The 14067-nt window shown below is 43.7% G+C and overlaps 1 protein-coding gene across 2 annotated transcripts in view; it reads left to right on the forward strand.

Moving 5' to 3' along the window:
• Nucleotides 1-14067, forward strand: part of HIBCH (3-hydroxyisobutyryl-CoA hydrolase) — a 119601-nt gene that overhangs the window by 97002 nt on the left and 8532 nt on the right. For both annotated transcript variants that reach the window (XM_011936451.1, XM_011936452.1), the window contains exon 12: nucleotides 13835-13954. In XM_011936451.1, coding sequence (XP_011791841.1) covers nucleotides 13835-13954 — 120 coding nt within the window. The remainder of the gene's footprint in view (nucleotides 1-13834; nucleotides 13955-14067) is intronic.

The raw sequence follows: 14067 nt of genomic DNA on the forward strand, positions 1-14067 counted from the left end.
ATTCTGGTATGTTGTGTCGTTGTTCTCATTGGTTTCAAAGAACATCTTTATTTCTGCCTTCATTTCGTTATGTACTCAGTAGTCATTCAGGAGCAAGTCATTTAGTTTCCATGTAGTTGAGTGATTTTGAGTGAGTTTCTTAATCCTGAGTTCTAGTTTGATTGCACTGTGATCTGAGAGACAGTTTGTTGTGATTTCTGTTCTTTTACATTTGCTGAGGAGTGCTTTACTTCCAACTATGTGGTGAATTTTGGAATAAGTGCGATGTGGTGCTGAGAAGAATGTACATTCTGTTGATTTGGGGTGGAGAGTTCTGTACATGTCTGTTAGGTCCACTTGGTACAGAGCCGAATTCAATACCTGGATATCCTTGTTAACTTTCTGTCTGGTTGATCTGTCTAATGTTGACAGTGGGGTGTTAAAGTCTCCCATTATTATTGTGTGGGAGTCTAAGTCTCTTTGTAGGTCTCTAAGGACTTGCTTTATGAATCTGGGTGCTTCTGTATTGTGTTTATATATATTTAGGATAGTTAACTCTTCTGGTTGAATTGATCCCTTTACCATTATGTAATGACCTTCTTTGTCTCTTTTGATCTTTGTTGGTTTAAAGTCTGTTTTATCAGAGACTAGGATTGCAACCCCTGCTGTTTTTTTTGTTTTCCATTTGTTTGGTAGATCTTCCTCCATACCTTTATTTTGAGCCTAGGTGTGTCTCTGCATGTGAGATGGGTCTGCTGAATACAGCACACTGATGGATCTTGACTCTTTACCCAATTTGCTAGTCTGTGTCTTTTAATTGGAGCATTTAGCCCATTTACATTTAAGGTTAATATTGTTATGTGTGAATTTGACCCTGTCTTTATGATGTTAACTGGTTATTTTTCTTGTTAGTTGGTGCAGTTTCTTCCTAGCATCGATGGTCTTTATAATTTGGCATGTTTTTGCAGTGGCTAGTACTGGTTGTTCCTTTCTATGTTTAGTGCTTCCTTCAGGAGCTCTTATAAAGCAGGTTTGTTGGTGACAGACTCTCTCAGCATTTGCTTGTCTGTTAAGGATTTTATTTCTCTTTCAGTTATGAAATTTAGTTTGGCTGGATATGAAATTCTGGGTTGAAAATTCTTTTCTTTAAGAATGTTGAATATTGGTCCCCACTCTCTTCTGGCTTGTAGAGTTTCTGCCCAGAGATCCGCTGTTAGTCTTGTGGTCTTCCCTTTGTGGGCAACCTGACCTTTCTGTCTAGCTGCCCTTATCATTTTTTCCTTCATTTTAACTTTGGTGAATCTGACAATTTTGTGTCTTGGAGTTCCTCTTCTCAAGGAGTATCTTTGTGGCGTTCTCTGTATTTCCTGAATTTGAATGTTTGCCTGCCTTGCTAGGTTGGGGAAGTTCTCCTTGATGATAACCTGAAGAGTGTTTTCCAACTTTGTTCCTTTCTCCCTATCTCTGTCGGGTATACTAATCAGACATAGATTTGATCTTTTCACATAGTCCCATATTTCTTGGAGGCTTTGTTCATTTCTTTTCACTCTTTTTTCTCTAAACTTCTCTTCTTGCTTCATTTCATTCATTTGATCCTCAATCACTGATACCTTTTCTTCCACTTGATCAAATCGGCTGTTGAACCTTGTGCATGCGTCACGTAGTTCTCATGCCATGGTTTTCAGCTCCATCAGGTCATTTAAGGTCTCTACGCTGTTCATTCTAGTTAGCCATTCATCTAATGTTTTTTCAAGGTTTTTAGCTTCTTTGCTATGGGTTCGAACATCCTCCTTTAGCTCGGAGAAGTTTGTTATTACCAATCATCTGAAACCTTCTCCTCTCAACTACTCGAAGTCCTCTGTCCAGCTTTGTTCTGTTGCTGGTGAGGAGCTGCGTTCCTTTTTAGGAGAAGAGGCACTATGATTTTTAGAATTTTCAGCTTTTCTGCTCTAGTTTCTCCCCATCTTTGTGGTTTTATCCACCTTTGCTCTTTGATGATGGTTTAGTACAGATGGGGTTTTGGTGTGGGTGTCCTTTCTGTTTGTTAGTTTTCCTTCTAACAGTCAGGTCCCTCAGCTGCAGGTGTCTTGGAGTTTGCTGGAGGTCCACTCCAGACCCTGTTTGCCTAGGTATCAGCAGTGGAGGCTTCAGAACAGCAAATATTGCAGAACGGCAAAGGTTGCTGCCTGATCCTTCATCTGGAAGCTTCGTGTCAGAGGGGCACCTGGTTGTATGAGGTGTCAGTTGGCCCCTACTGGGAGGTGTCTCCCAGTTAGGCCACTCGGGGGTCAGGGACTCACTTGGGGAGGCAGTCTGTCCGTTCTCAGATCTCGGACTCCATGCTGGGAGAACCACTGCTCTCTTCAGAGCTGTCAGACAGGGACGTTTAAGTCTGTAGAAGTTTCTGCCGCCTTTTGTTATTTTGAGGCCTATGTGTGTCTCTGCACTTGTGGCGGGTCTCCTGCATACAATACGCTGATGGGTCTTGACTCTTTATTCAATTTGCTAAGCCCTGCCCCAGAGTTGGGGTCTACAGAGTCAGGCAGGCAGGCCTCCTTGAGCTGCGGTGGGCTCCACCCAGTTCAAGCCTCCCAGCTGCTTTGTTTACGTACTCAAGCCTCAGCAATGGCAGACTTCCCTTTCCCAGCCTCGCTGACGCCTTGTAGTTTGATCTTAGACTGCTGTGCTAGCAGTGAGCGAGGCTCCGTGGGTGTGGGACCCTCCAAACCAGGTGCAGAATATGATCTGCTGGTGTGCAATTTACTAAGACGGTTGGAAAAGCGCAGTATTAGGGTGGGGGTGTCCCAATTTTCCAGGTACTGTCTGTCACTGCTTCTCTTGGTCAGGAAAGGGAATTCCCTGACCCCCTGTGCTTCCCAGGTGAGGCAGTGCCCCTCCCTGCTTCAGCTCACACTCCATGGACTGCACACACTGTCCGACAACCCCAGTGAGATGAACCCGATACCTCAGCTGGAAATGCAGAAATCACCCTTCTTCTGTGTGGCTCACTCTAGGAGCGGTAGACTGGAGCTGATCCTATTTGGCCGTCTTCTGTGTTCTCTTTTTGAACAATTGAAGATATATTACATTAGCTCCTTTAGCTTTCTTCATCTTCCCTTCTTTGATTTTCTCTAACATGTCCCTCACTTCCTTGCCAAGGGAAATAGCCCTTTCCATGCTCTCATTCTATCCTTTCCTGCCTCCTCTAAGAACTAATTATATTAATTTTCTCCCTTTTTCAGTCTCTTCATTTTTGCCTTCTTGGATTAGTGGCACGTTTTCTTCTACCATTATTTTCAGAAAGCTTTTGTAAACAAATCAAAAAGCCTTCCCTTGACTCTGTTTTTCTTCAAGCCTACCATCCCAACTCAGCAATATTTATTGAGTGACTACTACTTATCAGGCATTGTTCTTGGAGCTAAGGAAATAGTGGTGAACCAAAAAGCAGTTATTTAGTAGGGCATGGTGGCATGCATGTAGTACCATATACTTGGGAGGCCGAGGCAGGAAGATTCCTTGAGCCCAGGAGTTTGAGGCCAGCCTGGGCAACATAGCAAGACCCTGTCTCTTATTTATTTATTTATTTTATTATACTTTAAGTTCTGTTTTACATGTGCAGAACGTGCAGTTTTATTACATAGGTATACATGTGCCCTGGTGATTTGCTGCACCCATCAACCTGTCACGTACATTAGGTATTTCTTCTAATGTTATCCCTCCCCTAAACCCCAACTCCCAACGGGTCCCAGTATGTGATGTTCCCCTCCATGTGTCCATGTGCTCTCATTGTTCAACTCCCACTTAGGAGTGAGAACATGCAGTGTTTGGTTTTCTGATCTTCTGATAGTTTGCTGAGAAGGATGGTTTCCAGCTTCATCCACGTCCCTGCAAAAGACATGAACTTACACTTTTCTATGGCTGCATAGTATTCCATGGTGTATATGTGCCACATTTTCTTAATCCAGTCTGTCATTGATGGACCATTGAGTTGATTCCAAGTCTTTGCCATTGTGAATAGTGCCGGGTAAACATATGTGTGCATGTGTCTTTCTCGTAGAATGATTTATACTCCTTTGGGTATATGCCCAGTAATGGGATAGCTGGGTCAAATGGTATTTCTAGTTCTAGATCCTTGAAGAATCGCCAAACTGTCTTCCACAATGGTTGAACTAATTTACACTCCCACCAACAGTGTAAAAGCATTCCTATTTTTCCACAACCTCTCCAGCATCTGTGTTTTGCTGACTTTTTAATGATCGCCATTCTGATTGGCATAAGATGGTATCTCATTGTGGTTTTGATTTGCGTTTCTCTAATGACCAGTGATGATGAGCGTTTTTTAATATGCTTGTTGGCTGCATAAATGTCTTTTTTGAGATCCTCACTTCTAATTATTACCTGATTCAATGTTCTCTTCTTGGGTTTTTTTCCCCCCTCCTTTTTGACAACTTCCGCCTTTGACATTCTTGAACCTTAGACAAATTAATATGGAAGCAGGAAATTTTCCCTGATGCCTTCGTGGGTGGTAACTGTAGTGCACAGGTGCTAGGACTAGCTGACCGTTTCTGTGCCAGCAGGGACAGACTCCATTCGCTTGGTCCTGCTACTTTCCACCCCTCACAGGAGGTGGGAAACGCAGGTGAGTGGGTGCAGAAGCTGGGGTGAGTGCTTTTGGGCACTGACAGGAGCAAAACTATGCAGCCCAGCAGCAGCATCTTGAGGGGTACCTGTGACCCTTGAAGCCCAAAAAGAGTGCAACAGTCAGTGCTTTTTTAGCTTTGCCGTCTGCTGATGGCTGAAGTGTTAGCAGCTCAGTGGAGGGTCAGTGTGCCAGACTTTGGCACCTGCATCTGAGTGAGTTCTTGTCCGATATCCAGGGGGAATGAGGTCTCCTGAACATATTGGAGATGGTAAATGCAGGAGATTTTATTGTTGATGGAAGTGTCTTTCAAGGAAGGGGAGCTGAAAAGGGAACAGAGCGGGAAGATAATCTTACCCTGGAGTCTGGCCGTCCCTGGCCAAATTCCTCTCCAAAGCAACGCTGTCAAGCCATCCCTCTGGAGTCAAGCGGCTTCTCTCCAACGTCCATCTGTAGTCTCCATCATCTTGCTGCTTCTCCTCTCTGCTGACTGAGGTTTTTATGGGAACTGGATGGCGGCCGGGGCAGGCCAAGGGTGATTCTGGAAGAGGCAACATTCGAGCAGAAAAACAGGAATGTGTGTTCTCACTTTGGGCCATGGTTTCACGCTTGAGGGTGGGGCCCTTACGGGGGGACCCACCCCTTCCCAGAATTTCTGTGCCTCCTGTCCCTATCAGTATCACAGCCAGGTTTCCTCATCTGTAAAATTTGTATGCTGCCATGCCCTTTCCCAAATTGTGATTGAACATGTTAAAGTATCATCATGATAGCTAAGGGAAATGTGTTTAATAAATATTTCTTCTCATCCCTGTTTTGCCTGGTTTCAGTGCACTGTCATGCACTGCCATATCATTTTTATGAGGTTGGCAGTATTACTATCCCTGTTTTACAAATGAGGATACTATGGTCAGTCATCTAGAAGGTAGTGAAGCCTAGGATTCTAACCCAGTGCTCTCTGACCGTAGAGTCCAGACCCGAAGCCTCTGCTAAATTGCCAGCATACCAAGAGTTGTTTAGAAACTGTAAAGATCCTTAATTAGAATTTTATGAAATCTCTGAATGAACAGAGCTTTTAAAATAAGGTTTTCTTCCTATTTGTGTGTGTGTGTGTGTGTATGAAACAAGCACAGATAAATGGGCCCTGTGTGGCCTTTCTTATGAAATTAATTGATAACCAACTGAGGAAATATAGCAAAAGACAGATTTTTGTGTTTTGAGAAATCCAGGTTACATATAAAGTGCCAAACCAAGAAATGGAAACCATAAGCAGTAAACCATAATGGTAGTGCTGAGGAACAGTTGTGTGCTTGCACCTGGCAGCACTGTTAGAAAGGGTATTGGAGCTTCATTGACCTTGCAGATGAAGCCAGAAAGTGGTCATGTCACTCCCTTAAACACACCTTTTAGCATTGTCAGTGAAGTTCTTCCAGGTTTTCACCTAAGGTAATAGGGGTATTGTTCCCTGCTAAAGAAAACTAGTGATTTTGTCAGCAAAATGGACTCAGTGTCTTCTGCTTGCCTATGGAAAGGGTGGGGCCTGTTAGCACAGTGTGCAGACTGTCATGGATGCCCTGCAACCAGAAAGGCCAGTGGAGTACACTGTAGTCAGGGGCATTAAATGGGATAATGTTCATAAAGCACCTAGGGCAAAAAATGAGTTCCATGAAGAACCAGTTTTATCAATGCCCTTAATCATTTTTCTTTCCTTCTCATCTTTTATCTTCAGCAGCACTGTGACTGTAGGTAGGATACTGATTTTCCTTGAACTTTTCATGTACAGCAATCATCTGTTTAAAGCTCTGGCAACTGCTGGGTAAGATACTGTCCTATCCATTTACTCTTCCTTGAATCTGGTTGCCAGAATTAAGGATGCTGCAAAGAATACAGAATCTTGAAGTAGGGAATTCTTGAACTCAGGTAAAGTCTAAACCTTTGACATAATCATTCAACAATAAACTTGAAAAGTATCTGTTGCAATTATAAAGGAAAGCACAGTCATCATATGTACATAGCATGTAATGACCTCTTGCAGCAGCTGTTGAAGTCACCATCATAGATACGTCTTGGAACTAGTGATAGCACATTTAAATTCAAAAGGAGTGACATAGCATTGTAGCCAACAAGTCAGGTCTGTAATTTTTATTGTATTAAATACTTAAATGCTATAGAAGAGTGCTGTATGCTATCTTGAATTGTTTTCTCTCTTTCCAAGGTGAGTAGATTTATTTTTAGGTGAAGACTATAGTTAAGACACTTCTCTGGAGTCACAGAGTAGGAAAGAGCCACTCTATTTCTACTCCTTCATCTTCTTTACATTGTAAAATAAAATATCCTCTGAGAAACAAATAAAATGTCCTCTGTTTGAGAAACAAACTCACCCATCCAAACCCACAGAATGGACTCAGAGACCTGGACAATAGTGAAAGTGAGACTTTTAATGACGGTCTTGCAAGATTGTGTGTCTGGTGTGCAGGCACACCCAGCACGGTTTTAACAAGCAATTTATCCCCTGGTGCACAGGACCCTCCCTGATTCCTTATAGGCTAACTACTGTAGTAGGGTCACAGTCTTCCCGGATGTCACCTATTGATTGTTAGTCAGAGCTTTAGGTGTGTTTTTAGGGTTGTCTTGCTGCATTTAGTTGCAGCCCACAATGCACTGCAATCCTAGTTAGCTCAGGGGCTCTTCAAGTATTTGATTTATGACCTAAGTTGCTGGGCAGGCTGATAAGAACAGACAAAGTGAGCTATCTTGCAGACTAATAAAATTTTATTTTAGACTAAACTTATTTGCTTCGGGTGAGGGAAATGAAGTGGTGGAGGAAGTGGGAGGCCGACAAGCAGACATCAGCTATCCAAGCAGGGGCCTGGTGTATCCTGTTTCTTCTGTGGTTTGCTGACCTAAGCTGATTCAGGGCACTTTGTTTTGGAAATGGACCATGGTATATGTTGTTTCCTTCAATTCTCTCCTTTTTATCTTTCTACTCCTATTTGTTCCATTTCTGCATTTATTTTTGTGTCCTTTAGTTCTTAAATGTATTAGATACTCGTTTAGGGACTGCTGTTGAGTTAATATAAATGTTAGAATTAAAAGAATTCATTAGATTTCTCCAAATTCAGTGGCCCTGTGGGTTCTTGGAGATCTTATGGAATGCCAAGGTGAATGGAATGGCCAAGTGAACTAAGGTACAAGTCCCAGTCCAAATGGATGGGTAACAGGCTACGGAGGTTCCCTTTCCCATAATACCGCCAGACATTAGCCTTTGTTTGACTTACCAGTAACATTTAGGATGTGGGTACAAGTTGAGAGTTTTCCCACCGACTTATTGAACTCTGCCCCCTGTCTACAGAGGCAAGAGGAGTGGTTTATGTTTGCTATGGAGAAAGAAGGGATTGCTCTAGGATTTGAGCTTTGCAAGGTAGGAAAGAGCAATAATAAACTTTTCAAGTCTCATTGCGCCATGCATCCCTATCCTGTTACAGAGCCAACATGCAATGTATTCCTTTGGGATTGGTATCCCATTTTAGGGGAAACGGAACTACCTGTGCTTGAGGCCGCCCAGCAGAGCATGCATAACTGTTGAGCTTGCTAGTACTGAAAATTTGACCCATTCAACCCAGGCAGTTACATCCCCATATTTTTAATTTTTAAAGTTTGCCTTAAGTTAGTTGTCTTAATTATTTTTACTCTTTCAGGGTCATTGTCTGGTAGGTTAAAGGAAGTAGTGAGACCAGGAGTTCTGGTAATTCTAGGTGGGCTTGGGGTGGAGTTGGTGATTTGTCTAAGAGCTAACCATCCCACGGAATCCCTTCCTGAGGTATTTATTCCTAATTTATACCTCCAGGGTTCCTGGTCTAGAGTAGTTGGGTTGTTTATGGTAATTAATAGAGGACTGCATTTTAAATTTTTACAGCTAGGTAGCATGGAGCCCTTATCTTTTATTCTTCAAGGGTTTGTTTTTGGAAGAATGACTCAGCTGGCCTTAATATTGTGTGGTCCACCAGACTTGATTCCAGCTAGCACAGGGCTTTTTTGAGAGGGTCCGATAACGGTCTGTTTTAGGACATAGATATTTGTCTGCTTGTGACAACTGCCTTTGGTTCCATAAATTCCCGCAAGGTAAGACTTGACAGGCATTAAATTTTATAGTTTGGGGGCTGGGGGTGGAGGTTTTAGTTATGTTGACTATTAGTTTGATTAGGTATTTCCTACTTTCCACCCCTAGTATTGGGCTCTATCCAGTACTTAGGTTTCCTTTCACCCCTTGTGTTAGGATTAATCCTAACTGTATCCATCCCCAGTGATGGAGCCTGCTCATAGCTTCCTTTTAGGTTTTCCTTAGAGTTAGCTTTAAGGCTTTCTTAGGTGATTTATACACTCCCCATTCACCCTTTTTCCTTTCTTTTGGGGGTTCTTTTACCAGTCTCTTGACCCGAGTGTAGTGTGCTCACCCCTGTTGAGCTGTTCCTATGGCTGTTTTAGTGATCAGGAGGACCTGATACGGACTTTCCCAGCTTGGGTGGAGCATGTCTTCTTTCCAGGTTTTATTTACCACCAAGTCGCCAGACTGGAAGTGGCTAACTGTGAACTCAGGAGGCAGGGTTCAAGTTAGAAGTTTTTTTAACCTAAGGGATGACAGGGTGGAGGATATGTCCAGTATATAATTCTTAAAAAATTGGTCATTGGTTTTCATAGTAGAAAGGTTAGTAGTCCTGCCTAAATATGGCCTTAACCCAGGAGGTCTTTTTCCAGTAGTCTGGTTTTGTTGTTGTTGTTGTTGTTGTTGTTGTTAGATAAAATCTTGCTCCGTCGCTCAGGCTGGAGTGCAGTGTGTGATCTCGACTCACTGCAACCTCCAGCTCCTGGGTTCAAGCTATTCTTCTACCTCAGCCTCCCAAGTAACTGGGATTACAGGCACGTGCCACCACACTCAGCTGATTTTTATAGTTTTAGTAGAGACAGGGTTTCACCGTGTTGGCCAGGCTGGTCTTGAACTCTTGACCTCAGGTGATCCACCTGCCTCAGCCTCAGAAAGTGCTGGAATTATAGGCTGGAGTTAGGTTAGGCACTTCCCCAGGGTCCACTGACCCCAGAAGGAACTTGGGGAGGCAAGGGACTGATCAGCTGACTTCCCAGGGTACCTTTGATCAGGCCCTGCTGGGTCTGGCACTGGGCCGAGAGCTGCTGGTTTGAAGAGCTAACAGCCTATGGCACCTTTCCTGAGGGGCACTTTCATTAGTAAAAGCATCCCCGGCTCCACCCTCACTTCCTCTCTCTTTGCTTTGAAGACACCATTTCTCTCCCTGGCAGGCCGAGAGCTGCAGTTTGTGTTCCACGCCACCCCTGCTGGTGACCCAACAACTGCAAAAGGTCTCCCCTTTGTCCCGCTCTGGGAGGGGACTTAGTGGCTTTTCCTCCTCCTCAGCTGCAAGGATCCTCCCCCAGGCCCAGCCAAGCTCTGGGAAACAGAACTTTTATATATCCCACCTAAAGCGTCTTGGCAGACTTCTCCCCAGCAAGAGCTCTTTCTACTTCAGGGATTGCAAACTGGCATCCTCTTTTGCCTGTATTGGGTTTTTAAGTTTTTTGAACTGATAACCGGCGTTTAAAAATCCCATTTTACATAAAAAGTTAGAATTCTGGCCTCTGACAAAGCAGAGAATTTGGCATCACAGCCGAGCAACTGTGGCCCCTTTAACAGGGTGTGCCCTCTTCAGTTAGCCACAGTCCCCACACAGCCCTGCAGCCCTCCTTCTTATCATTTACTGGCCCTATAGTCATTTGAGTTTGCAACCCTCTAATCTAATTTATGTACCCCCCCCAGACCTTCTGCAGCCTTACTGATAGCTGCCCCTGGTGGACTTACAGCCTCTCAGTAAAACAGCAACAAAACCTTAATGGTCATTTCATCCATTTACCCTTCCATAACCTGAAGCCTTTCTACCACCTTCTGACAAACAGCCATCTAGTCTTTGCCATATGCAACCCACTACTCCTGATCCTAAACTTTCCTCCACATCCCTTTGTCACTTGCATTGCCCAGTTCCTGAGCTCTGTCCCTCCTCAGTGGCCACATTGCACCCTTTCCCTGCACCTCCTTGTTGCTTGAGCCTCTAGAACCTTCCCCCAGCCCTGCCAACCTCTCCACATTCTCTCACCTCCTCTTGTACTTTCTTCCTTTTACATTATTTCTCTCCCCAGTCTCACCTGTGTCTCTCTTTGATCTTTGTCTTTTCCAGTCTCTCTCTCGCTCATTTTCTTCTTTTATCTGTCTCTGTCATCCCCTATTTCCTTTTTCTCTCACACTCAGTTTCTTCTTCTTTCCCTCTCTGGGCATGAGCTGAGCCTTGCTGTGCCCTGGCTCCCCCATGTCTGACAGACAGTTCTGACTCTTTTTCTCTGGGCACCCAGTGCACCTGCAGTGTCTTACACTGCCTTACACTGCCTTCCCTGTCTTGGCTGCTTAGTCCAGTGGCTCCCCCACACACAGCTGTGTACCGGGCTTTCCCTTGCTTTCAGGGTCACCAGCTTACCTCTTTTTCTGGCCCTCTACGTTTGCCGTTTCCTCCCCTTTATCTTTCCAATTTCCTTTCTTTATATCTTCTCCCTTTCTTCTTACAAAAACCTTCTGAACTTCCCTTAGTAATTCCTTAATTGGTTTTTCATTCCATCCATTAACCTTTTGCAGTTTCTTGGTAATAATATCAGGCCAACTTTTAGTCAGAAAAATTAACCTTTAAAATTAAAGGCCTTGCCCTACTGGGTCCTCTGGATTTAATCCTGAATATTTTCTCATTTGATCCCTAAGCCTCTGCAGCAACACAGAGGGAGTCTCCTCTTTTTGCTGTTGAATCTCAAATGCTTTTGAGACGTTTTATGACGGAGGAGTGGGCTTTTTAATCCCTGTAATTATTAGTTCCCTTAGGTCCTGCATGTGGGCCTGATCTCTTTATTGTTATCCCATCCAGGATTTGCATTTGGGAATTTCTGCTCAGTTAGCAGGACTTCTTACCCGGGAGGATGCTTTCTTTCCCAAATGGTTGTGGCTGCCCTTAATAATTAATCCCCTCTCTTCCCCAGTAAACAGGATAGTCATGATTGATGTCATCTCAGCCCAAGTATAAAAATTGGGTCCTAAAAATCGATCTAGCTGCTTTGCTAAACTGAGGGGATCTTCCAAGAATGGCCTCATTTCCTTTTTAAAATTTCTAACCTCAGTACTTGTTAGAGGCGCATTCACAAACCCAACTCCTCCCTGTCCCATAGGGACTTTTCTAAGAGAGTACATATTAGACGTCTACTGTTCAGAAGAAATAGGGGAATTCTCAATGTCCTTCTTACATTGTTCTAATTCTTTCCTCAAGTTTGGATAAGGATTTAAGGAGCATTGGGTTTAGCTCCTTTATGACCCCCAGATTTCTCTTTCTCCAATCTTCCTGTTGCCCCCTGATCTCTCTGTCCTCTACCTTGTGAGATGTTTGGGGGAGGGGCAAGCGTGTTGGGGGATCCTAGGGCTTTTCATTGGGTGAGGGCTCTTTACTGTGCTCTTCCTCTTTAAGGGGGAACAGGGGGTTCATTCACTAATCCAACAAAGAACATAACCCACATCCTCTTGTGAGGATGGGTTTTATCATTCACGTAGAAAATTAAAGCCTGGCACACCCAATCCTCATCTGAGCCAAACTTAGGCCAAAAGACCGAAGGCTGACATGGGCTTTTTGGGCCAGATAAAACAGCAATACTGTATCATTTTTTGCTTTTCCTTGTTCCTGGTTTGAGGATTATCCATTCACACCTGCAACATTCTCCCCAGCGGACCATCTGGGAGAATGTCAGAGGGGGTCTTTTTAGTTCCCTCTTTCCTTTGTTCTCTAGGCCTAGAATTCCTGTTTCACATTTTCAGTTAGTCTCTGTGTCTGAGATTTTCCCTGTGTACTCAGCCCCACTTACTGGAGGTTTCTTGCACACCCCGGGTTCTCCGAAAATGCCCCACCACCAAGGCAGGGCTCATAGTCCAACTTTCCTACCTTGGATCATGCACAAAGTTGGCTGGTTGCCATGGTGCCTGCTTTTCTCCCTGTGTCACCTCCGCTGCCTCCTGAATAAGTCTCGGGTTTGTCTGTGGCTTCTGTAGGGAGCCAAGACATCCAGAGCAAGCCACATAAATCAAGAGGGTTGCGTCTCCCTTCTCGGCTGGAGTCTTAACTCCATACAGGCACAGAGATAGCCATATGGGCCACCAGGTTGTGAGAAACAATTCACCCGTCCAAACCCGTCCAAACCCGTCCAAACCACAGAATGGACTCAGAGACTCAGACAATAGCGAAAGCGAGACTTCTAATGACGGTCTTGCAAGATCGGGTGTCTGGCGTGCAGGCACACTGGGCACAGTTTTAACAAACAACTTATACCCTAGTGCACAGGTCCCTCTCCTGGTTCCTTATAGGCTGAATGCTACAGGGTCACAGTCGTCCCGGACGTCACCTGTTGAGTATTAGGCAGAGGCTTTAGGTGTTTTTTTTTGGGTTGTCTTGCTGCATTTTGTTGCAGCCCACAATGCACTGCAATCCTAGTTAGCTCAGGGGCTCTTCAAGTATTTGACTTATAACGTAAGTAGCTGGGCAGGATAGTAAGAACAAACAAAGTGAGCTATTTTGCAGACTAGTAAGCTTTTATCTAGACTAAATTTCTTTGGTTCGGGTGAGGGCAGCTAAGTAGGGGGAAAGGGGATGAAGGGGGAGGTTGACAAGCAGCCTTTGGCTGTCCAAGCAGGGGCCTAGTATATCCTGTTTCTTCTGTAGTTGGCTGACCTGTGCCGATTCAGGGCACTTTGTCTCGGAAGTGGACCACTGTATGCGTTATTTCCTTCACTCCATGAATATGGTTGGTTTGTAAGGTGTGTATTGATTTTATTTAAGTGTAATTGCTGTTTGCTTAACTAGTTGGCATAATTTATGCTAGGCAGACTACAAATATGGATTTATTTTATTACTTTAGTCACAGGTATAGAATTTATTTCACTTGTGGAATGATGTTTTGTTTTTGTAGCAGATTAGAAAACTTCTGTTTGGTGCTTTGGCAGGATTAAGCTAGGGTATAATCTTTTATGAGATTTTTGCATATTTTAATATTGTTTACATAGATACTCTGCTCATTTATTATAGACAATAAAGGAACTATTGGACTAACAGTAGTACATTTTTTTCCCCCCAAAAGGTAATTAATAAAATGTCTCCAACATCTCTGAAGATCACACTAAGGCAACTCATGGAGGGGTCTTCAAAGACCTTGCAAGAAGTACTAACTATGGAGTATCGGCTAAGTCAAGCTTGTATGGTAAGAATTAAAAAAAAAAAAAGTAATTGTCGTTTTTTAGTTCTGAAAGTAACATACGTTTATTGTAGAACTTGTAAAATACACAAGTGCAAACAAGAAAATTAAAACCACCT

The sequence above is a fragment of the Colobus angolensis genome, unplaced genomic scaffold (assembly GCF_000951035.1).
Source record: "Colobus angolensis palliatus isolate OR3802 unplaced genomic scaffold, Cang.pa_1.0 Scaffold153, whole genome shotgun sequence".
Classification (NCBI taxonomy): Eukaryota; Metazoa; Chordata; class Mammalia; order Primates; family Cercopithecidae; genus Colobus; species Colobus angolensis.